Raw genomic sequence first — 25324 nt, 5'->3', positions numbered from 1 at the left:
TCTGAGCCAGTAGCATCCATGTATATTGTAAAGGCAAAACTTTGATGTGAGTCTGTCCCCCCATGTGCTCAAGCTCCTCTGCCAGGGTAGCTGCTCAAAGCTGTGGCCTGCATTAATACCAGAGCACAGCTGTGGTCCAAACACTGTGCTCCAAACTATGCACATCCTGACAGCAGTGAAGAGGGAGGAAAGACACATGGAGTTTGCAAGGATGTGGTGCCTAGGCAAGGGACCTCGGGTTAAGGTTTTAGGGCAACCTCTCTCAAATAAATCCATAGCATAATACATAAAATGTATATATAAATTCCTAATACAACATATGTGTATTACAGGGTTTCTCTTCTGGATGATGAAAATGACAGACAGACAGATATGGAGGCTGGAGAAAGGAGCTTGCCTGTGGGAAAGAGAAATAACTAAGGTAGGGCCAGGGGGCAAGATTGGCCAGGACACACACCACACCTCTGCTGTGCAGGCCTGGAAGGCTGTTACTCACAGGAACAAATCAGGGATACTTTTTAGATTCCCAGTTTAAATATCTAACAAAGTATCTTTACTCTCCTTTGACAACTCCCAATGTAGTTTGCATTCTCCAGTTGTCTTTGTACCTAGGAAAAAACCCATTTGCTTTCCCTGGTTTCAGAGACGTTTCTGCTTTTGCCACCCTGTCTCTGCACCCACTTCCAGGCGGTGCAGCACAGCTCACTTTGAGGTTGGCCAGACGATACAGAGAGAGGGATTTTTGCACCTTCCCAGTGATGCCAGCTCAACAGCTACTCAGCTCCTACGGAATGTTTTGAGATTTATAAATCAGCTCAACCTGAGGAATTTCAGGGCCAAGTAAATTTTTCAGATATTCATGGTGAAGAGCCACGAGAAGAAAGAACCACTAAGAAATCTGGCTTCCTCATTTAGGATTGGGATTGTCACCTAAGCAGGACTGGATGCTGCTATTGAGCTCTCTGTTGCAGCCAGTGAGCGCACAGCTGGACTTCGCACAAGCAACTTCCAGGGTTTTTCCCTGGTTTTCGAACAATGAGGACAAACTATAGAGGTTTTGAGTCCAAAAACATTTTATGTTTTGAGAGCAATTTGAGTAGTTTAGTGGCCTAGACCATGCCATGATGGAGCAGGGTGAATCACAGAATCAGTTAGGCTGGAAAAGACCTCTGGAGCCATTGAATCCAACCTTTGACAGAACACCACGTCAGCTAGACCATGGCAAGGGGCGCCACGTCCAGTCTTTCCTTAAGCACCTCCAGAGACAATGACCACCTCCTGGGGCAGCCCATTCCAGTGTTTAACCACGCTTTCCGTAGCTAATACCTAAGCTAAACCTCCCCTGATGCAGTTTAAGACTCTTCTCTCCTAGCTTGTTGCCAGGGGGAAGAGACTGGCCCCCATCTGGTTACAACCTCCTTTCAGCTGCTTGTAGAGTGGTAAGGTCACTCCGAGCCTTCTTTTCACCAGTTCTCTCAGCTGCTCCTCATTAGACTTGTGCTCCAAACCCTTCACCAGCATCGCTGCCCTTCTCTGGACTCGCCTCGTGAAGGCGATGCCGTGGGCACCGCCTCGAAGCCGGTCAGATCAGCGTTATCATCCCTGAACGGGACAAAGGAGCTCACGGCAGCGGGGCCGGGCACGGACAAACCCCGCGGCCCCCAGCTCTACCCCTGGGCACGCAGCCTGTCCTGGGGCGGCTGCCCCTTCCCCCTCGCACGCCGCCCGCCCGGTGCCCCCGCCGCTGCCGGGTGACCCCGCTGGGCCCGGCCCCTCCTGCCGGGGGCGGGCGGGGCGGCGCCGCCGCTGCGCGCTGTGTGCTGGAATGCGGGGGCGCCTCCGCCCGCCGCCGCCGCCAGCAGCGCCTCCCGCCCGCCCCGCCCCGCCCCGCAGCAGCCGCGCGGCCCCGCGCCGCCGGTGGGTGAGTGAGTGCGGCGGGGCCCGGCGGGGCCGGGGAGGGGGGGCCGGGAGCCGGGCGAGAGGCGCTGTCCAGGGCTGATCTGCGGCCGGCGGGCGGGCGGGGGCGGCCGGGCGGGCCGGCCGCGGGGCGATCAGCACCACGGCTAAGGAGCCGCGCCGGCCGCGGGGGCGCTCGCCGGGCCGCGCCGCCGCCGGAAGGCGAAGCCGTCGCCGGCCGGGCCGGGCCGGGCCGGGCGCAGCCGCAGGCCCCGGGCCCAGGAGCAGGCCCGGGGCGCCGCTCGCTCCCCCTCCCGCGGACGGGCATCGAGTGGGCGCGGCCGCCGTGACCTTGCCGGTACCGAGGCGCTTCCTCCGCCCCGCGCCCCCGCACCGGCGCCGCTGCCCTGCCCGCCTCGGGGGGAGGAGGAAGCCGGGCGTCCCCACCGGCCGGCGGCAGCGGGCGGGCCGGGGGCGGCGCGGGGAGGGCGCTTTGTGTGGGTAGGCAGAAAATGGCCGCATGCCTGTCAGGCAGGGAGGGAGGGAAGGAGGGAGGGTGGCGGGGGCACGGCCCGGCCCGGCTCCCCCGGCGGATGTGCGCCGGGCCGCGGGGAGGTCGCCGCAGGGCCGGGCCGCCCCCCTTTGTTGGCCGCCTTGGGCCCGGCGGGGCCCTTGGGGCGGGCGGCGGCCGGACAGGGGCACTCGGCGGAGCCCGGCCGCGGCACACACCGGCGGGCCCGCGCCGCTCCCGGTGTGTGGCGTGGCGGGAGCCGCGGGGCCCAGCCCGGGGTCAGTCGCCTGTCCTGAGCCCCGCCTGGGCCCTGGGACCCCGTTGTCAGCGCCTCCCACCCGTCCTCCACACGGTGGGATCCTGCACCACACCTAGGGAAGAGCCCAACCGCCCCTTCGGGCGAGGAACGAGACCCCCCAGCTCCGGGTTCTGTTTCCTGCTGCCCCAGCATCTCAGCAAGGAGCTTTAGTTTTTTTGATGTTCCCTGGAGGGCTGCTTCGAGAGTACACAGCACAGGAGACTTTTCCACACTCGGGTGCTTACAGGTGTTCCTTTTCTCTTCCAACAGAATTACTGCCATGGCAACTCAAGTGCTGGGACAGTCTGGTGGGAACAGCCTCTTTCCGGGCAGTTCTAATATTGGCATGGCATTGTCCAATGACATGTATGACTTACAGGACCTTTCTAAAGCTGAGCTGGCAGCTCCTCAGCTTATTATGTTGGCAAATGTGGCCTTGACGGGAGAAGTTAGTGGCAACTGCTGTGATTACCTGGTTGGAGAAGAGAGACAAATGGCAGAACTGACAACGGTGGGGGACAGCAACTTCTCAGATAGTGATGGAGAGGGTATAGAAGATACCCAGGCTGCAGAGAGTGACCGTGAGGCACCTGAAAATGTGGAATTAAGCTCCCTTGAGGTTCCTAGTGTGGAAACTCAAGGTCCAGCTACATGTTCCCCTGCTAAGGCTCCCGGTGTGGACAAAGATGTCTCATTGGAAGCACCGGGTACTCCAGAAAGCACAGAGGACAAGTGTAAGAGCTTGAAGAGTAAACCATTTCGTTGTAAGCCTTGCCAGTATGAGGCAGAGTCTGAAGAGGAGTTTGTGCATCATATCAGGGTTCACAGTGCTAAGAAATTCTTCGTGGAAGAAAATGCAGAAAAGCAAGCACAGGTGAAGGAGTCTGATTCCTGCACTGCAGAAGAGGTGGATTTCTCTAAGGGCCCAATCCGTTGTGATCGCTGTGGCTATAACACTAACAGATATGATCACTATCTGGCTCACTTGAAGCACCACAACAAAGCAGGGGAAAATGAGAGAGTCTACAAGTGTACCATATGCACTTACACTACTGTCAGTGAATATCACTGGAAAAAACACCTAAGAAATCATTTTCCCAGGAAAGTGTATACCTGCTCAGAGTGCTCCTATTTTTCAGACCGGAAGAACAATTATATTCAACATATTCGAACTCACACAGGTAAGTTTTTCATCTTTCTTTGACTGAAGTGCAGTAAGACTACTGAATCTGTGATGAATGAAGCAAACAGAGTCTTCCTGCAAAGTTTGTTGTTTTCTCATGAAGTTTTGTGCTCTCTTCCCTTGGTGCTACCAGGTTATAGCCTAGTGGAGGAATTTGGTTTGAGCTCCAGTCAACAGTCCTAGAGGACATGTTAAGTGCCCAAGAGGAGATGAAGGGCATCCTGTTTAGTAATTTTAAGCCAATTTTTTTAAGAGGGCATGACAAAATGTATCTGTGATAATTGTCAGAGTCCACAACACTGAAACCTGATGTAGTCTAAAACCAAAACAAACAGGTTGACCAAAGGTGCCTGAATCCCATAGGTAGTTTTGAAACTGGAAACCTTTAGACTGAGTTGAAACTTGACTACAGTGTAATTACACAGAAGAAAGAGCTGATACGTACATGCAGAGGAGTCCTCCAGCATCCACAAAGTCAGAATTAGAGTTGAACATGGAATTAATTCCTTTTAATGCTCAGAGGCTTCGTTTTTTCTAGGGCCTGCGTCACTGCAGCAGCCAGAAGTAGACACATACTTCTGTTGCCCTGTAGGAAGCCTTCGAGGGAGTCTGGCCTGATTTCCTGACTTCTCCTAACCTTGGTTTGTAATTGGAAGGGACAGTATGAGAGGCCCTTTTTTCCCTGGTGTATACCAAGTGGAATCAGAGGACTGCAGTGTTACTGCCGTCCTGTGCGCTGGGACCACAGGTGACTTAGGAAGTATCTTACCTTTTATCAGAACCTCACCACCCTCTCACATGGAGAGTTCTGAAGAACCAAAACTCCTTTCGACGAGGGGTTATCGTAGCCTCTCACCTCTCTGGACCATGAGGTACAGTTACTTTGCCTCCTGATCCCTTCTGTGGAAGTGAGAGGGCAGTTCAGAGCTTCCTTTCTGCTCCTTAGGAGCTTTTATTTCCATCATGTCAGGGCTTTTCTGTGGAGAGGGCTCACTTGCTAGCCATCTTCTAGCGTGCTCATCTGACTTGGTTCCCCTTTATTGTAGACTATACTGGCTGAGCAAGACACTGGGGAATTTCTCCTTTAAAGTCAGGTTTTATCACAGCAGTGGCATGAATGGTTTGGAAGTTTCAGTTCAGTTGTCTGCAGCTGTCTGGAAGGGGTGGGCACTCCGGAGGCCTCTGGGCTGGGCTTGATCTTAAGTGCGCAGGAGTTTGTGTTCCTCAGCTCACTTTAGTGTCTGCTTTGTTGGGGCTGGGAGTGTCTGCTGGGAATTTTAGTACTCTAAGACGTACTGTTCTCCTAAGAATAGCTGTGTGCTGTTGTTCAGAGGATACCATCAGTTTAAAACTCAGTCCTATCTAAATATCTTTTTCTAAAGAAGTAAACAAAGTTTATTGTGAGAGGTGTTAAGAAAATGGTGTCGTTTATCCTCCAGTTAATTTTCTTTGTGTGTTTTGTAGGAGACAACAGGAAAGAGACCAGGTAAAAATGGCAAAATAGTAGGAAAAAACCTAAATGAACCATGTAGGGAACTCATGGCCAAATATGAGCCAGTGCTTTGATTCCTGTCTAGTTTACATTTTTCTCAGCTTTAAATTCATCTCTGCTTTTGTTTGTAGGTGCCATTAGGTTCCCATTTCCGATTTCTGAAGGTGCTTGAGTTATACAGGAGCTAGCCATGAAAGCATGTTTACTGAGGAAGTGCTCTGTTATCACTGCATTTGACCATTTTACCAATGAACTGTATTAAACTTCTTTAAAAAACAAGCATATCCAGATCCCCTTTTTCTCCTTTGAAGACAGTGGTGCAGTCAGGGTTTCTGGTTCTTTTCATTACTGTAATTAAGCTGGAATGAATGATTATGATTTCAGTGTTTTAGTTTACCCTTTTAGATCTTTCTTAGCTACTACATAACTACATAGTTAAGTTCTTTCAGGCACTTCTTGCTTGATAAAAAACTTCCAAATATGTTAGTAGAATGATTTAGGAATGTGCCTTGTTTCCAGTAACACTGATTTTGTGGAGGAGAGTGTTAAAGCCAGAGTATTAGAAGAAGGAATAATCTCCTGGCAGGTATATTTTACACACCAGGCTAAAAGTCTCTGCCAATACTAATGTGTAATAAATTGCCTTAAAGAACACAAACAAAATGAGAATGCACAAAAAATGCCCCCAAACAACCCTCAACCCAAAAAAGCCCTGAAAAAGCACCCACAGCTATTTTATAGTCAAAAGTATTTGCAGACTGTTTACATAACAGTATTGAATTTAGTAAAAACTGTCTGAATGATACTAAAATAGCTTTGGATTTTAGTTTTAATTTAAAAATAAAGAAACCTATTTGTTGGGAAAAATGAATGATGCATCCATCATTTTCTTCCTATTTTATATTATTATTTTTATGGGTTCAGAATATTAAAGAAGAAAGTTGGAATTGTTTGTTTCTTTGGTTTCCTGATTGCTAATAGGTTAAATAATTTTGGATAGATACTTTTCTTTCTCTCTTGCTTTTCGTTCTTCATCAGACTTTTTTTTGGGGGGGAAAATGCCTCTTTGCAGTTAATTTGATTCTGTTGTGTTAGAGCCATACAGCTTTCTGAAACACTGACTGTACAGAGTGGAGTTTCACAGGATAAATGTGCTGCTGCTGGAGAAAGATAGTCTCAGTTTTCTACCTGTATCCTGGGACTAGTTGATTCAGTTCACTAAAATGGAGTAAAGGAGTAAAAATACTCCTTTCCTCTTCTCCAGGTTGGTTTTCTACTGGTCAGTGAACTTAATTGCCTTACTAATGCAAATACCAAAGCACGTGGCCAGGAGCAGGGAAGGGGGCTGCACTGCAAGAGCCTATCTGCTGCCCAGGAGTGGCTGGCTGGAGGTGTTCAGGACAATCTGTTACTCTGCTGCATGGGCAGAAAGGACTCTTTGTGTCAGGGACAGATCTACCTGGGCTCGTTTGTGCTCGTTAGACCTTTTAGACCAAGTTTTGACTTGATTTACCTGCTGATTCTGGAGCTGTACTATGTGCAAGACAGTGCAGCATTGTTCTCTTTCTTTTTTCTCTGTTTTGCTTGTTTTTCCTTGAAAATAACCTGAAGGGCTATATAACTAAGACTTCTGCTTCAGTCAGTCACAATGTTCTGTGTCTAGTTTTGGTTTTGGTTTGGTTTGTGGTTTTTTTTTTTTTTTTGGTTGTGAGAGGGGGTCTTTCTTGCTTGCCACTGTGCTGGAAGTTTAGTGGAAGCAGATTTGTTTCAAGCAGATGGTACTTCTAATGGCATTATTAAAAAAAGGCTTTATCAAGAGATTGTTGAGGAATACCTTTGGTGCAGGTAGCTCAGTGTGCAAGCTGCAGTTCAAGATCAGGTTTTGCTCAGGGTGAGAGTGCAGAGAGTGAATTGCCAACCCTGTAGCAGTGGTGCCAGCCAGGTGAGCGGAGACTGGCAGACACAGCAGGAGCCATGAACAGCCAACCTTTTGGACAACAAAGCAGATGAAGACTGGGGATGCCAGCAAGGTAGATGGACATGGAGAGGCTTAACAGCAGGAGCAGAAGACTGGGGAGGAGGAGCACGACTTGTGTGCAGGTAGATTGTGAGGGTAAAAAAGTGCAGGGGTTCCACTCTTGGGTCCTCTTCAGAGGCACCAGCTCCAGGTGTTTCTGTGTTACTGTGCCATGAGTAAATGGTTTTATGGAAAGAGACGTCTGAGAGTGCTATGGGAAAGCTGGGGTCAAACTGGGAAGGAAGCCTGGTCTGACAGTGTGTGAGTGGAGTGTGCAGGGAGTCAAGTGGGGCACCTCTTGGGTCACTGGAGCCACAACTGTGAAGGGGCTTTGGTCCCAGCAGTCTGGCCTTGGGAGTGTGGCTGCCAGAGTCTCCTGAAAGGTCAGACTGGGAACTTTCCTTAACAAGATGGTCTTAAACTTGTATACTGATGCCAGTCTGCCTGTTCGTTTGCATAGAGTTAAGTGCCTGCTTGAGCTTTTGCTAGATTGGGGCTTATTCTGTAAGTGTCGTCTGGAGAGGTTTTTTTGATGGCTTGTTTGCATATAATGAACCAGCTTGTAAGATTACAGTACAAATCCTTTGGGGAATAGTATTTTACAGAACAGCCTGTACAATCCATTTAATTCTCAAGTGGCAATAATACATTTTAAATCAGTTGTGTTCATTATACTTAAATCTAGTATGTTTTGTTGCTGTGCCATATGTAAAAAAGGCCGCAAGAGAAAGCCTGTTTCACATTCCTAATGTTGCAGGTAACTTTACAGATATGAAATTTCATGTAATGGGAAGAAGATATGACTGAATATCCCAGGACCTTTGGCCACATATTTTTTAATTGTAAGGAGTCATTTAAAACCAAAACCATTTCTTTGTAACAAAAAGACAATCCCTCCCTTGAACATGACTTAATCTTATTGTGTCTATTGCACCAATCTCCTACCTTGTTTTAATTGGAAAGGGAGGGGAGTTGTGGTTGTTAGGGTGAATTTACCTTTAAACTGCTGATCTAATCAAGAACGATAGTCTAAATGTTTGATGGAAGGAAGAAATGTGGAATTAATCTGCATTACAAAGGCTGCTTCTACTGCTGTTTTGGCACAGGCCAGCAGTAGAGTCTCACATCACACACTGGCAGATGCAGATCTTTGCTGCTGCAGATAGAGCTGTGCCCTCTGAAAGTGAGCACATAGCCTGTGTGCAGGGCTTTTGCTAATGTCCAGGTCTCTGTGATTTGGAGAGAACCTTGGTTGTATGCCTCATGTAGCAAATTTATCAAAATGCTGCAGTGTAATTCTGGCTGAGATTTGAATAAATATAAGGACTGAGTAACTTCTTTTTCCCTTTTCAGCTTCATTCTCTTCTCCCTCTTCTCCCTCTTCTCCCTCTTCTCCCTCTTCTCCCTCTTCTCCCTCTTCTCCCTCTTCTCCCTCTTCTCCCTCTTCTCCCCTCTCCCCTTTCTTCTCCTCGGTGTCTACCCAAGACAAAAAGTGTTTTTACTGGAGACAGTGTGCTAGCAGTTTGGAGCAAACACCCCTGGTACTTATCTGGACCTGCCTAACATGTTAATTATAAAACTGTCTGCCTTTGTTTGGAGCTTGTCTTCACTTGAAAAAGATTTTCAAGTATCATTGTACTGATACAATTTTCAGCTACAATTACAAGCTGACTGTTCTCACTGGAGATGTAATTTATGACAGGTTAGTTTCCATTAGTTCTTCAGAACCAATAACTCTTCAGGCATGGGATTTTTGACTCTTTGAAATATTTATGATAAACTTAAGTTTTTGCTAACATAATAAGTTCACTGATTGGGGCATCATGCTTTTCTGTGCTGCAAGTATTTTCACTCTGCCAGTAAAATTTTGGAAGCAAAGACCTGCTGTATCTGCACTTGTGTTCTGGTAAATACAAGTCCATGTGGAATGGATGGTTGTATCCCATCTTAATCCAAATTAAATGTGGAGGTTTCAGGTAAGGTGTTAAGCAAAGCAAGAACATACCTAGTTTCTTACAGGATCTTTTGTGCATCTTCTGAGTGTTGGAAGAAAATGCTGTAGGGAACTCAGGTCTGGTGGCTTAAGGCTTCCTGAAGTTGTCTGTCCTCATCATCTTTTGGCTGAGGTTACTGTTGACCCCAGGTGGACATTAGGATGTGCCTCTGTCATATCATGCGCTTTTACTACCCTCATTCATAAGGTATGACACGTTGCAGTGGTCCAGCTTGGGCACATTCTTCTCACTTTCCCTTTGCTGAGAGATATCATGCCCTCAAATACAGTGTGAGGATCTGTGACAGCCTCCCTTGTGTGGCTTGGTAACCAAGTCTGGGAATCTGCTGTGTTTCAGTAACTGCTCTGCTGTTTGTTTTTGCAGGGGAGCGGCCCTATCAATGTGCGATGTGTCCTTACTCCAGCTCTCAGAAGACCCATTTAACCAGGCACATGCGCACCCACTCAGGTTGGTACGGAGTGGCAGCAGCGTGACTGAGGAAAAGGGGATGGGTCATGATACCACAGCATGGCTGCAGTAGGAAGGCACCTCTGGAGGTCATCTGGGCCAGACACTGGCTTTAGAAGGGCCACCTAAAGCCTCAAGTCTGCCCAGTTCTGTGTGAGGTGCCATCTTAGCCAGTATGGCCTGAGCTTTAGCTCCTTTTTTAATGGGGAAGGTTGTCTTTCTAGCAATGCTAAGTGTCATGAATAAAACTGATAATGGAAATATATATTTTTCCTTTTACTTTTCAAGATCTAATCTGATATTCATAGGGCTGCTCTAGTAGTCCTAGTAATCTAGTAATAAATACAATATTGTGATGATATAGGAACAAATTCTTGTGTGCTGTCTGCTGTCATAGCTGAGTTCAAATCATTGAAGCTGGGAACATTTTGAGTAGCTGAGAATCTCCTCTGTGATGCTTGGGATCCAGTCTCATCCACAGGTTCTGAGGGAACCCTTAGCTTTTGTTTAGTATGACACAGTAATGTAAATTAGTGTCTGTTTATGTCAAGGAGACACAGGAGAAAAAGCAAACTCAGAGGATGTGAGTGTCTAGTGACTCAGTCTTGTGGCACTAAAAGCCAAATTAGCAATTTTCACTAGCCTTTATATCCCATTACTGGTCGTGAGCTGTGGTGTTACAAACATTTGCTCTTGTGCTCTTGTGAATCCCTTTTTGAATGAATTAACAGCATTTTTGGGAGTTGTAACACCACAGACACAAGCATAGTTGTCGTTTATGACACTCATAAGGGAGTTCAGGTAGACCTGAGCCTGTGCTTTTGATTTGTTTTTATAAAATCTGAATTGACCAGCCCTAGGTGAATTCCTAATGCTGGCAAACAGGATTTGAAGTCTCCTGAACAGTAATTGTCTCAATTTCAATTGATGAGGCTTTTAATTGAAGCCAGGAGACAGGCAGTTTTAACTGTAGTAGAGCAAGGCTTGGGCTCATTAAAAATAGCCAGCTTTAAAATGACGTCAGTATTTTGGTGTGAGAATTTTGTGAATGTAGTATTCTGCTTTCAGAAACAAAAATAATATTTGGTTGAACCTCTGGTTTGCAAATGAACCACCAAATTTGCAAATGGTTTGGTCAAAACCGAACCTGGAAACCATTTCACAAACATGTTTGCTCTGCCCTTGTTCTGTGCAAGGAAGTCTCAACTGTGAAGGAGGTAAGGAGTGGGATCTTCTCTGAGGGAAGGCATGACTTTTGCTATCAGGGGTCTTGTATTAATAGCTCTCCTGAATTCTATTGTATGTTTTGTTCCATTGCCCAGGCAGCTGCACCTTTTCTATGGCAATTTCTGGACAGGCTGGCTGTTTAAGGCCCACAGGTGCTGTAGCTTTCTTCTCATGTCAGACAGCAAATGACAGTGGTTTAGAGCCTAATTTGCAGCTGTTTTTTTAGCTGTCTTGGTACATATCCTTTCCACTTGCACAATAAAACCTCAGGCTTTAGTAGAGGCAATGGACACAAACTCTTCACATGCTATCTTTGAGTTACCCTGAGCACTCTGTGCACTTGGAACAGCTTGTTCATATAAGAGAGGCTGTTCTTGTCCTACCGCAGTGCAACACAGAACTGTTCTTTGAGGTGTAGGTGATAAAGGCTATATACTTGGAGGAGGGATGAGCAATGAACACATCAAGCTTAAACTTGTAGAAAATTTCACCAGGAAATGGGAGGAAAAAAGAAGGAAGTAAAGTGGTGAGGGAGGGCATCAAAGTAGCTCTTCTTTAAATAACAAGTAGATGCTGTAGACAGACCCGGGATAATCTAGACTCTTAAACAATTGTCCCCCTGCTTCTTGCCAGGGAGGCAGCACAACCTTTTCTGGAGCTTGTGAGGGTGTTGAAGATCATGTGGTTAACACACAAACAGGCACCACATCTTCGGTGAAGGCTGGCTGGTCTCCTGAGTCATGCTACGGAGCATGTTTGAGAATGGGCAGTGGCTTGCAGGGGTGGAAGAAGCACTATTGTATCATGAGCAGAAGGGACTGGAGTGTATTTTCAACATACTGAAGAGGTAGCATGCATTAGTTCTGCAGATTGGTTTTGAGACGCTGGTTCAGAGCTCAGGAGCATACCAAATTCCTCAGCTAAATTGGCACATGCACAGATGCTCCCAAAGTATCTCTGGACTTGAGACGTTGCACTAGAAGTGTTTTTCCTATTTGCTTTGATCTGTAAGAGGAAAGCGACTTCTGCTGCAGTGTCATGCACTAAACAGAACATTTCAGGAACACTTCTACAGGAGTCATTACACTAAGGTAAATGCAGATTTTAGTAGTAACATGATGGCTGTGGACTGCATTTGGCTGGCTTGCCAAGAGTAGCCTGCAGCCAGAGCACTATTTGTTTGAAGCACCAAAACAGTTAACTGAATTTTTTGAGAGGTAGAGATCATCTGGGCACCCCTTTCATGTTCTTAGGTTTTTGCTAACTTCTTTTCCCTCATTTCCTTTTCAATGCAAACATGAAGTATGCTAAATCTGTCTAAAGTTGAGTTGGACTTTTTTGAAACGTTTGTGTGAAACTGCTATTCATCAAATGTTACATTTCCATTTCTCTACAATGCATTCAATGGACCAGTTGGGTATGGATTCCATTTGCTAATATTACTGTAGAGAGATCTCTGCCGGTATGTATGCCTAGCCAGAACCTGTGACGTTGTTACTGCTTGTTTGGTTTTGGATCCCCTTCCTCCCAGCCCTCACCCCTTCTCTCTTTTTTTTTCGTATTTTGTTCTTAGTGTCTTGTGAATGTGTTTGTGACTTGTGGATTTCTTACGTTGACTTTGCTTAATTTTAAAGGCGCATGGATAATTTTTTTTTTATCCTTTTCAAGTTTCATATTTCTGTATCTGTATTAGTGGGAAGTGATTGCCCCACAACCACCATGCTTAATAATCACCATCATTCCCTTCCGTCCTTCCTTCCTTAGGTGAGAAGCCATTCAAATGTGACCAGTGCAGCTATGTGGCCTCAAACCAGCACGAAGTGACTCGTCATGCGAGGCAAGTGCACAACGGGCCGAAGCCTCTGATCTGCCCGCACTGTAACTACAAGACCGCTGACCGCAGCAATTTCAAAAAGCACGTTGAGCTCCACATCAACCCGCGCCAGTTCCTCTGCCCTGTCTGTGATTATGCAGCGTCTAAAAAATGTAACCTGCAGTATCACATCAAGTCCAGGCATCCCGATTGTTCTGACATCACCATGGATGTCTCAAAGGTGAAGCTACGGACTAAAAAGAGCGAAGCTGACTTTTCTGAAAGCGGTAATGACAAAGTGGAGAAGGAACCAACAAAAGGGGATTCAGCCTCAAAGAAAACGGAGAAAATTGTGAAGGTGGAGAAAAAAGATAACTCAGCAAAGGAAAAGAAGTCAGCAAGCAATGTTTCTGCAGGCCAGGTGACAACCAGAAGTCGTAAATCGGCTTCAGAAAACAAAGAGGTGGATATTAAAACTGAGAAAAGTACGGAGAAAACATCTAAAACAAAGAAGGTCAAAAGAAAGGCAGAGACTGAGGCAACTTCCTCAAAGCAAGAGCCTGCAAATGATACCTCAGTAGTAACAAAAAAGAAAAAGAAAGTGGAAGCTAAACCCAGAGACTGCCAGGAAGCTCCAAAAAGTGATGTTGTGCCAGAGGAAGAGCCTAAAAAGCAAAATTTTTGCCTCAAGAAAAACAGAAAAAAGAAAGCTCTGAAAATTAAGCACAGTAAAAAGAGCAGTAAACTTGAGCAGGAGAAGGTTGAGGAAGAGGAGATGCCAGATGAGTATCCTATCACAGAAGAAGATGGAGGTGTGAAGCTGGACACTGAGGGCAGTGACCAGAAGGAGCAAGCTCCCACTGATGCAGTGGTGTTAAACAGCAATGGTGAGCAAGCTCTTAGTGGGGAGAGCACTGACCCCAAAGGAAACTGCATCCAGGGTCCAGGGAAGCTTTGTCTGCCAGCTCAGGATGCAAACACAGAAGGTGAGGTAGAGGAGCAAGAAATGCCTGCAGTAGCAGGAGACAGTGAAGACACTGGTGGTGGTGCAAAAGAGGAGGAGAGACAGGCAGACAAAGGGGAAGACACTTGTCCTGAGGAATCTGCCCATGCAGTGTCTTCTGTAAAAACCTTGGATGTACTCATGGATGTGGTACCAGATCTGGCACCTGAGAAGGAGCCAGAGGAAACTGTGGCAGAAACTGAGACTAACTCAAACCCAATGGATCTGACCAAGACAAGCCTGCCAGTGACAGAGTCAACAGGAGATGCTGTGCCAGCACCTGTGCCCGCAGAAGGGAGTACACAAAGCCCTAAAGTGTCTCTGTCCTTGTCTCGGGATAACACAGCCGTGAATGAATCTCAGGAAATGGATGAGGATGAGGGCATCCACAGCCATGAAGGCAGTGACATCAGTGACAACATATCAGAAGGAAGTGACGACTCTGGGTTAAACGGTGCTCGCTCTGTACAAGAGGAAACAAGTCCAAAGATGTCACAGGGAGCTCCGGACACCACGGTGGCCAGGGAGAACTATGTGTGCATTTTTTGTGACCGCTCATTTAAAAAGGAAGGTGAATACAGCAAGCACCTCAACAGGCACTTAGTTAATGTGTATTATCTTGAGAAGGCAGCAAAAGGGCAGGAGTAGAAACAGCTGTGTTTGGGGAATCTTCTTTTGTAAGATCTTACACAGCTTATGTAAAAATATTGTAGATTTTTTTTTTTAAGCACGGTTTGCTTTAGTGTCTGCATTGTTTTCTTTTTTGGTTTAGGTTTGGTTTTTTTTTAAGTTGAAAATATTTTTGACAACTTTATGTGTCATGGTGAACTCATTAACTATTGGATCTCTTAATTAGAGAAAGCAGGTAGGGTGTATGAGGTTGTGTTCTATACAGTCACTGTAAGCTTCTAGTCTATTAGCTTATGCAGCTCTTTTATAAACTGACTTTTAAGAACAAGACTGGAGCTAACAATATACAAGTTGGATGTTTATAGAGCCACTGGCATAAGTTGCTTTTTGTTCTAGCAGCCAACTCTTTCTCTCCCTTTTTCCCTTTCCCCTTTTTTATTTTTTTAGCTCTTTTTAATGTATCTTGATGTTCAAAGTGTTAAACTACTTGATGGTTTTTCTACCAGGAAGATAGCTTCTATTACATAAAGAGCACTTTGTAAAAGAAATCAAAGTTGGCTAGTGATGAACATAACTGTTTAAGCTAATTACAATTATGAACATACATTTCAGATCCCCTAAGCGTGAATGATGAGCCAAAATTTGAGAGTAGTCCTTCCAACTTTTGATTGGAGAACCTCTAGCTTGATTAATATTTTAATCACTGATCTGTAATTGGCTTTGTTGTGGGGGAGCAAGTTTGTTATTTTTAATTTCTGCTTTTTGTTTTTTGATTGTGCTTTAAGGGCTTAAAATGTTGCACTTGTTTTTGATTTTTACCTATGCAGTTTAATCTTCTAGGAATAGCGCTTGTGCAGTATATGTACACTTTATATATGCATGTTTGGTTTTGTATGTGTAAGTTTTTTTTATTTGGAAACGTTCAGACTTGTTGCTTACCATGGGACAGTTTTCTGTGATGCTCCTTACTGCAGATTTTTCTTGTTTTCCTGGGGTGTGATTAACCGTGCATGAAGTTGCTGAAATTATGAACTGCTTGGCTATGTATTTTTAACTGGGTTTAGAATTGTACAGTCCTTGAGCAAAATTATACCAGTGCAGTTCCAAAACACTTTTCCAGGATTTATTCTGTTATGGAAATGCCACTTATGATACTTTGAATACACGTGCAGAGTAATAAATTCAGATTTATAATTTGGGATCACCAGACAGGAAAATAATTACTCTCAGTGGAAACAGTCTGCAGATTCTGCAAGTCTGAGTGATTTTTTTTTCCCCCCTTCCATTTTCATTTTTGTGGTGGACAGCAGTAAATCTTCATGAGCTTTAAAAAAATAAAATAGTAGCAGTGATATAATCTAACATCTCATACACAAAAAAAAGCCCAAATGAACAAATAAAGATAAATCAACTGGTAAGCAACAAACCTGCCATTAAAAAACTGTAGGAATTTCTGCTCCATATTATTTCAAGTTATATTTAATAAAACCATCCTGCTTCCATGCAGAGAGAAATATGTAAGTTATCAGATTGTCATCTCAGGTCTACATGTAATGCCAGGAGTTTATAATTCTAAACAGATTCCATTTCTAGCACACATAAATGCAAGAGAGATTGCATACCTAACTGCTTGTAGCCAACCAGTGGCAAAATGTAAACAAAATCCAAACCAGCAGGGAAGAAGCAAAACCCTCCAGGTCCCATCTGTGCACTCTTCTGACTGTCATTAGCTGCCTTTCCAGCAGGAGCAGTTGGGGACAGCTCCAGAGAAGCAAATTTGGAGGCAGCTGTTACTTGGGGAGTGGAGTTGAAGAGCTCAGACAGCATTTTGTCAGAGCAACTTCATTGCAAGTAACTCTCTCTGTGTAAGCTCTGAAATAATCCCCGTTCTTCACTGTGTTGTCCCCACAGCATCTTCCCCTCCAAACAAACCCACTGCTGTGAATGAGTTGAGAGCAACAATTCTACATTGCTTCTGCTTTTGGGAGAGATTGGTAATAGGAGGCCAAAGATTTGAGAGGGAAGGCATCCCTCAAGGCAGAAATAAGTTGTATAATGTATAGTGAGTTTTTGTTTGCATAGATAGTGTTCAATCCTTACCTTGGCTGCGACAATCATTGTCAACTCAAGATCAAGTTGCATCTATATTTATGTTAAACATTAAGAAGACAAACCTAGTTGAATTGTTTTCCTAAACTACCAGTTGTAATAGTTTTAGATGTATTTTTTTTTCTTCATAATAGTGTTTCTTTATATATAAATGTTGCCACCATTTATGAGTGATATGAGCAGATGCTGGGAAAACCAGTACTGTGTAGAGGTTTAAAGCTCCCCTCCTATCCTTGCGAAGAGCCTTTGCCATTATGTGAGAGACTTCAAGGACTTCAGCTATGTTCAAGTAAACATATGGATTGGCCTGATAATTTTTTCCTGTTTGTTTTTTAAAGAAAACTATGCTGTTGACTGACTTTAAAGTCCTCTCTGTGAGACAAAAGCAAAGGTGGTTCTCTGAAATACTCTGCTGCACATTTCTGTGAAGTGGTCAAGGTTTCAATGCTTGATCTGACAAGAACTCTTCAAAGACAACAGTTGGCTCCTCTTTGGTGGAGTTTCCTACCGCAAGCCGAGAAACTGAAAATAAATTATTAATGAGAAGAAGAAAAGTTGATTTTTTCTATTTGAGACCCATCAACAACGTCCTGAACTAGCTAATCTTGGTGCAGAACTGTGTTGGAATTCTCTGCAAAGTTTGGGATTATGTTACAGTAAAAAGGCAAGGATGTAATGCATTATGTTTATCTCAAATGTTAGGCACTGCTAATATGAGTATTTGAGGGGGAGTGCGGGTCACGTAGCCCACCATGTATGGTGGTCTTACATTGCTGTGTCTCCCTTTGAACAATGCCTTTTTTTTTTTTTTGGTTTTTTTTGGTCTTTTTCAATATTGTTAAATTATTTTGTGTTGGTTTTGCCAATGCTAGCATGTTTGTGTTTTTTGGCAATAATACCTGTATTTGTGTTCAACCTCCAATACGTGGTTGGAAGGATTAGCATGCTGATATACCCCTACACTGCCAGCCCTTGGTTGAGTCATGTGTTTTGGGCTTTTTCTGTATGAATCTATACACTCAAACTAACTGCCCTGAAAACTGGTCAAGAAATGTCTAGCTAGGCACTTAAAATCCATGGTATTGCAATTGTTGTTTCTGGATTTTGATGATCTAGGCTGGAACTTTAGTCATTTAAAGAAGAATGTTTAACAGCTGACAGGCCAGTTAAGATACAGTAATGTCATCGATTTCAACAGATTAAATGTAGAAAGGTATTAAATCAAATTCAAGAGTTTTCTTGAATGTCAGTTGTGTAGATATGTGGCGTGCATATGATATTAACAGAATCCAAATAGCTAAAGAAATTGTTTTATGTGTACATATATTTTTCCCCCCTCTAAAATTACACTAGCTAACAAACTTTTGTAAGCTGGCATGGAAACATGTTTATGATGTTTAGTTGCACCATGTTTGATGCTTTTACAGTGCAATACTTGTATTCTCTGAATTAAACCAAAGGTAATTTTTTTTTTCATGCTCTCTACTGTAGTGCATGACAGTCTTTTCTGCATTTGTAATAGATGTAAAACGAGCCAGATCATACTTCCTGTTTTTACCTAAATCATGTATAAGAAGTCTTTTGTTCAAAATGTAGTATAAAGTTAAACTAAATTGCATTATATTAACCTTTACAAGTGTATTTTCCTAAGCATAGTTATGATTAAATAAACTTTATTAAGGAACCTGCAGCTTCTATCTTCCACTTATTAATGGCTGTGGAAGCCATTTGAAATTAGGGGCATGAGCAGTGCCAGTGTCATCGACAGAGCTCCTGAGGAGCTGGAGCCAGGCAGGTGTGCCTGGGGGAGTCAGGCCTGGGGGAGTCAGTACAGAGATGCCAGACTTGGCTGCAGACAGGGACAGTGACTCCAGAAATATCTTCTTTTTCCTTTTCCACGTCTTGTTTTCATTTCCCTGCCCACTTTAGTAAGGACAGGGCTCAAGGGGCAGGCTGCATGCACACGGACAAGGTTCAAATGCAATGCTGAACATCTGTGATTTGGAAGGATGGGCATGAAGGGCAGTATTCTCTGCCAGCAGAGAAGAAGTGCAGCTTGATGGAAGCTGTGGAATTTAAATTTGTATTTCAGAGGTACTGCAGGTGACAGTGGAAGTGTGGGTTTGTGAGCCCTGCAGCTGTTACTCCAGCAGCAAGGAGCAGGGTGCAGTGCTGGCACAGCACATAGCCTTGGGGGCTGCAGAGTGGCAGGGGCTGCCAGTGCCCGGGAAAGGGGTGGGCTTGGGCTGTTCCTGGAGTTTTGTGGGCTGCATGTGAGCAGTTTATGGCACGGGCAGGGAGCAGGAGTGGTGCCTGAGCCTGCCCACAGACTGCAAGGGAGTTGTAAGAGTGTGGCATGGAGATGGCAGGGGCTGGGTACCTGAGTGCCTCTTTGCCTGTGCTGAGTTAATTATTTCAAACTGGATCAATAGAGGAGGCCCTGGCCTTTGTACCACAGCTAGTGCTGCCCCTCACCCTCAGGAAGGTGTTCCTGGGACAAGCTGGCTTATCTGGAGAACCCAGGTGGGTTGGCAACCTGAAAATCATTTTCCCTTAAACCTGCAGTCAGGTCATCCTTATCTTTTACTAGCTCCTTGCACCCTGGCAAAAAACCTGCTATTTTTGTCCCAGTAGAAAGCCAGGATAAAGCCTGCTGGGCTGAAAACATGCTAAGAATCTGCTTTGTGGCAATTTGTTTTTTAACAGAACCAGGTAGCCAAGCACAAGTGCACGGTTCTGCTGTACCTTGCAGGCCAGCAAGAGGTGCTGCCCACACAGTGAGCTGCCCAAAAGGTGAGCTGGCTTGTGTGAGGGATGGCTTAGCTTCCTGATGGCCTGTATGGGGACAGAGCAAGCTCATGTCTTAATTCAGCTTCCTCATTTGGGCTTTGCCAATGCTCTGAAGGAGCTGAAATGCTAGGCTCCTGATTTTGGTTTGGTGGTTGTGTGGTTGTGTTCTGTTTGTTTTTAAAGCTTAGCTATGCTGACATAAATTGCTTTAATACTGTTCTTGTATATAAGTGTATATATGTATAATATAAGCTTTATGTAGAAAAAGGCAGATCTAAAAGGGTAGATCCTTCCTTTGCCCAGGCTATATTCTTAACCTTAGTAAATTGAGCTCTCTGCATTTCCCCCTTGGCTGGAAGCACCAGACCTGCAGCAATGCACCCTGGCTCTTGCCAGGCAGCAGAACCTGTCCCTTGCCCTTGTCAAAGGAACCTTCTTGGTCTCCTTTAGCCCGGTATAGGTCAGAGTGCTCAAGGTGCTGTCATCTGCAGCAGAGGCTGTGCTGCAGCTGAGGGATGGATGAGTTTTATTGCTGGCTTCATTTCCATCAAAAAAAGCCAAAGGACAGTTACGGCAAAAAGTTGAGTGGGAGGACAGTGACTGGTCCCTTGGTGGGGATGCCAGAGACAGGGATGTTGACAGTGCCCTGAGGCATTGCAAAGTGCATCTGTCAGCTCATAAAGAGATGTCACTCAGCAACTTAACTCTTCAGGTGAGACCTCTTTGGGTAATTTTAATTAAAGAATGGACTGTGAGTAGGTGCTTAATCTCTCGGGACAGAATGTCAACCTCAGTTTTAGCACAATTGCAGGAAAAATGGAGAGCACCTCACTTCTGCTCTCATCCCTTCCCATCTTATCTGCCCTCAAATTCAAAAGAAAAAATTAAAATCTCCATGAAGTCACCAATACCTTTTAAGTTCATTTTTAGGTGAATAGCTTCTCTGCTCCCCATGGCAGAACTAGAGTCATGTTTGTTGTGGTTTTTTTTAACACAAATTTGCTCTTTCTTTTGCTTCGTTTTCAGGAGACTAATTCTAGTCTCCTGAATTCTTTGTCACAGAATTTTCATTCAAAGGTTTCCGTGCCTTTTTTTCAAGCATTAGCCAGCAAACCCTGGAAATGCTCTGACAATTCTGGCAAGAGTTGTCCCTATTTTACACAGCAGTCTATGGAGACAGGCAATGTAATTGAAGTTAAACTAAGAGCTTGGTAACTTACAGCACAGATCCTGAGACTTGGGACTCCTATTTACCACTTCTAATTAAAAAAACAACCAAAACAACCAAACCCTGTCATTTCTGAGCAGTGCTTGTCCCCACAAAGTGTATGCATTCCTGGGCCGGTCCTCCAAGCACCACTTCAGGGGCTGGGGGTCTCCTTTTGGTTCCTTGACATAACCCATAGTCCCAGGCAAGATCTCTTGCCTCAGCATGAATTTACAGGGTATGTCTCCTTCCCTGGCAAGGGCTGAACTCCAGTGGAATGCCCCTGGGCCAGCTGTAGCTAAGCAAACCTCTTCCTAGGGATCACCTTGCTCTGCTCTCCATGGGTGTGACCCAACTCCTGCCTGAGCTGAGGACACGAGCTGACCTCATCTGGAAATGGATACCTCTCTCTCCAGCCAGCTCGCTGCAGGCAAAGCCCCCTGCTTTGTCCTTGGGTCTCTCCAACCTGATGATCTCTGTGATCTACCTTTTCTATGGTCTTTGGTGTGTATAATACTGCTATGTAATATAATGTAATACTGTTGTTATTACAATGATGTGGCACTCAAGAGATCACCAAAACTCAGATCACTGGTTAAGAAGAAGGAGCACAGAGGAAAGGAAATATTTTCTTTTCAAAGAAATCTGATTTTGACCTCCTATATCTTCCAGTAGATTAAAACAATGGGAAAATGATTTCTGGTCAGCCTTAACATTTGGTTTCAACTCTGAGCCTGTAATTTGATGGCAGTTCTGGAATGTCTTAAAAAGAAAGAAGATTTTGAAACTACAACTGGCTTTCAAGTCCCCTAGAAATTTTTCTGGCCTGATTTTGATATTACAGAGCCTAAAATGGCCTTGAATACCTTGATTAATTTTCCTCAAAAGGAAAAAAATACAACAACAGACCAAAAAAAAAAAAAGAGGACAAAGTCACAAAAGCCTTTTGGACAGGAGATCTGCTCCAGAAAAAAAATCTCCTCCCAAAGATGGGCAGCAAGAAAGAAAAGATGTGTCCAGCTTCACAGGTGATATCAGTCCTGGGAGGGCTGAGCACTGCACTGTTTCCCTTCTGATTTGTGCCAGTATGGAAGCAGAAGAGCAGTCAGGAAAAGCAAGGCACCACTAAGGGACCTGCCTGGCATGAGGTGAGGAACTTACAGTCAAATTCACAATGGAGCAACCTGTTGTTACTAAGGAGGGAAACCAACACAGGTCTCCTCTCCTCTGCAGCCCACCTTCATGGCAGGTGAGAGCTGGCAGCACCTTCCACCTTGATTTCTGCAATGGAACCAAAGCCCAGTCTCACAGCTGATGAAGAGACCAAGAGAAAGATTAATGTCCCCACTGAAAGCGTTTCAAAAGGTTCTAAAAGAGGACCGGAGTAAATTCTCCTTGTTGCCATATGAGCAGATATGAGAGCTGACAACTTCAGCAGGGAAGAGAGAAAGCCTGGGGGTTTGTCTAGATTTTTTTTTTAAACTGAAAACTTTGGATTTACAGGAAAATCCATGTGGAAATGTGGTTGACCCTTCCCATTGCATCTTGGTTTCTCCAGTAAGCACCACTCTGTTGTGCCCTGTAAAAAGTTCCATACAAATGTGGTGTAGATGTACTTAACTCATTGTTACTTGGCGTGTCAGAGGAAAAAAACACTTAAAAATGGTGATGCCAAGGACAGAACTCTACTCCTTGTAACACTATTTGTAGTTTTAGTTTTGTTTCTCCCCCACCTTTTCCTTCCAGAGATCTCTGGCATCCTGAGCCAGGATTCTCTCGTGCTTCAGGCAGGAGGGAGCTGTGCAAGCCCACGGGCATCACTAGATGGTGCCAGCAGTCCACCAGCTCCAGCACTGCTCTTCCAGCCTGCAGGAACACCAGCCCCGAGCTGTGCGCTGGACACCTCTGCTGAGGATGACAAGCCTGCTTTATTTTTGCGAAGCTGAAAACAAGAATCAACTGCATTTTCCACAACTTTCCTAGTTAGTGAATCGCTTCTAGGCAAAAGTAGTGCCAGAAATATGGTCACGTTTTCAAGCAGCTGTAAAATTTTACACATGAAGAAAACGAGCGGTTCTTAGGAGAGGAGTGATAGGTGCAGCAGAACAGGTGTATGATGTGTTTATGTGACACTGAACCGGTACTAACCTACTCTGTTACCCCACTGTGAGAAGTCAGAACATGGTGCAGAACATTGATAGTGTTGGTTTCTGTGTGTCCCCAGATACTCTGAAAAGAAAATGCATCTGGAACCAGAAGCAAACACTTTCTCTGAACAGCATCCCTCCAAGAATATTCAGGAAAACAGAGGCTGTCGAAGCTGTGGGCCAAATGACCACTCAGTTGGTTCTGACCCGTTGGGTTTGCTTCCACCTGAAAAGAATTTGGTTGTCAAAAGGAAATATTACTCAGGAAGATCCAAGTGGACAAGCAAGTCTGGACAACTTTTTTTTTTTCCCCCCTCCTCCTAAGGGGTATTTCAACCTTTAAGCATTTGTCTATGACCTAAAGTAGGATTTGAAAATGTTGAAAACTGTTGAAATAACATAACTTCATTGCAATTTCTCCCACTGTGGACTTGAAATAATTATTGTGAAAATATAATTTGCATTTTTGTTGAAGTTGTTTTCCATTAGGAAACCCTCTGATGGATAGTTTCCAGCTGGTTCTTGAGGTTAGATTTGTATGCCCTGCTTTCTTTCATCTCTTCTCTTTTTGGCCTTTGCTCTCTTCCTTGTGCCTAGTCATTAATGGGTTATAGTGCTGCAGATCATAAGCTTGCATTTGCATTGTAGTTTTTATAGCCTTCAAAACAACAATGTCTGTTTATTTCAGAAAGTGAACAGATAAAAGCCTTGGTCAATAAGTAATTTCTTTACTCCATTATGTACTTACCCCCACATTTGTAACAGTGAGACAAAGGAAGAAGTTTTGTAGGAGTCTGTTGGGGCTGGCCAAATGTTTTCACTGGAACACTTTCACACACACAATGTTCTTCAGTTATTCTAAACCCCCACAACTTCAGCACAAACAGAATTTGGACTTCTAGTGAAAATCCAGTAATAATTTTTCATATTTTAAATGATATTTTAGTTGAGTATTTTTATAAAAAAAAATCTTAACAATTCTTTTACAGATTAGTTGACTTCATCTTCTATTGCTTACCAGCTGTCCTCAAAACTGATAAGCTTATAAATCTCTTGCTTAAGTTTTTAACTAAGTGCAGTTCAAAGTGAGAGAGAGAGGCAAACAGTGACCCTGCTGAGGATTCTGGGGCTGCTCACTGAGCCAACCAGCCCCCAGAATCTGAAGGTCATCAAGTGCCGGTATTACATGAACACTTTAACCATCTGAATTATGTGGCCTGATATTTCATATAGATTAAACTCCAACACATTTTCCCCTTAGTACAGGATTTGCCATAGCAATAATTCCAATAGGAATTTCAACTGTATTTGTCCTACTTAGTCATAGTGGAAATAAGTGAGTGGAGGAAAACAAGGAGAAAGTCAGAAGAAGCTGTAGAAATGCTGCACACATTCCAGACTTTCTCTGCGTGGGTTAATTTCTCAGACTTTGGAATGAAATGACACTACTTTGGACACTACTTTGGACAGGAGATCTGCTCCAGAAAATTGGGCCAAAGGTCACTGAAAAGCAATTTCTGAACAGCTGCTGGATGAAAAATAAAAGAAAACAGGCCTCCATGGATGCCCCTGTCACCCTCTGCCCTGGGTAAAATTTTATTTACATATATATGTGCCAGGTGTGGCAATGTCAGTGCCTTGACAAGTACGAAGTGTGTTCTGTTCACAAGAGTTTTCTCAGGGCGCAGAGCAAAATATCCCACCTCAAAGGCAAAGCTGGAGAGGGGCTCGATGTTCCAATTAGCAGCTGTACATGAGAAACAAAGCATTTTGGATTCCCATGCCCATACTCTCCTCCTCCTGAGATAGTGAAGTATTCTTTGGAGATAAAAAGGGAGGTGAAGTACTTGAGAAATCATTTCTGGGTCAGAAAGAGGATATGGTGCTGACACTCATTTTACTCTAAGGAACAAAACAAAGAGTGGTAATTTATTTCAAATCTCAGCCCTTTAGAATGCAGACAGAAACTGCTCACATATAAAAACCTGCTCCTTGATTGAGATGTTTCATTAGCTGTATGAAATGGGACAAGGAAGAAACACTTGGGAAACGAGTGAATTCAAAGAGATTATTTGAAGGTTATGTGGTAAAACGCTTAGTTTCTTCAACTAATTAGGGCTGCTGGGGAATGTGCAGTTTCTAGGTCATATTAAGTGTAAGAAGCTTCCTTCTTTAGCCAATTGAAAAATAAGGCTTGGCTGAACTGTGTTTGCAATGTAATTTTTTTCCCCTTTGGTTATCTCTCTTCATTTTTTCATTCTGTATACTCAGCTAGCAAATCAGGTAGAGGCAGCAACCAAAACCACACCAGTTTATTAAAATTTACAGTTCATATTCGTGTCCCATCTGGAAGATCCCCCAAGTAATTTTGAACTGTAAAACTTCATATATGGTACTTAAAATCTTCTTCTTCAGCTGCACCTCATGATGGTGGTGGTTGTTGCTGTATTTCCCATGCTCTGGAAACATGAACAAAAAGTGCAGATGGTCCAGTCCTGGGCTCTGTTTATCTTGAGAAGCTGATTATTTTGGTAGAGGA

The 25324-nt window shown here is 44.4% G+C and overlaps 1 protein-coding gene and 1 long non-coding RNA gene across 5 annotated transcripts; both read left to right on the top strand.

The window, feature by feature from the left end:
* Window positions 1–1883: 1883 nt before the first annotated feature.
* REST (RE1 silencing transcription factor) lies at window positions 1884–18325 on the top strand. 4 transcript variants are annotated; one of them, XM_058837843.1, is made up of 4 exons: window positions 1884–1921; window positions 2976–3886; window positions 9776–9859; window positions 12851–18325. In XM_058837843.1, the coding sequence occupies exons 2-4, from the start codon at window positions 2986–2988 to the stop codon at window positions 14548–14550; spliced, it is 2685 nt and encodes an 894-aa protein (XP_058693826.1). In that variant the 5' UTR covers window positions 1884–1921; window positions 2976–2985; the 3' UTR covers window positions 14551–18325. The 4 variants fall into 4 exon arrangements, with proteins under 4 accessions (XP_058693826.1, XP_058693828.1, XP_058693825.1 ...); XM_058837845.1 differs by having other exon boundaries at window positions 1906–1925; XM_058837842.1 differs by lacking the exon at window positions 1884–1921 and adding an exon at window positions 2236–2254.
* A 616-nt stretch (window positions 18326–18941) lies between these two features.
* On the top strand, window positions 18942–23375 carry LOC131578664 (uncharacterized). Its single transcript, XR_009277548.1, has 3 exons — window positions 18942–19210; window positions 19348–19434; window positions 22863–23375. It is a non-coding gene; the product is annotated as an uncharacterized LOC131578664 (long non-coding RNA).
* Window positions 23376–25324: the final 1949 nt, after the last annotated feature.

Source organism: Poecile atricapillus, chromosome 4, assembly GCF_030490865.1.
Source record: "Poecile atricapillus isolate bPoeAtr1 chromosome 4, bPoeAtr1.hap1, whole genome shotgun sequence".
In the NCBI taxonomy this organism is placed as follows: domain Eukaryota; kingdom Metazoa; phylum Chordata; class Aves; order Passeriformes; family Paridae; genus Poecile; species Poecile atricapillus.
The sequence above is the reverse complement of the archived record's forward strand: the minus strand, read 5'-3'. Positions and strand labels throughout refer to the sequence as shown.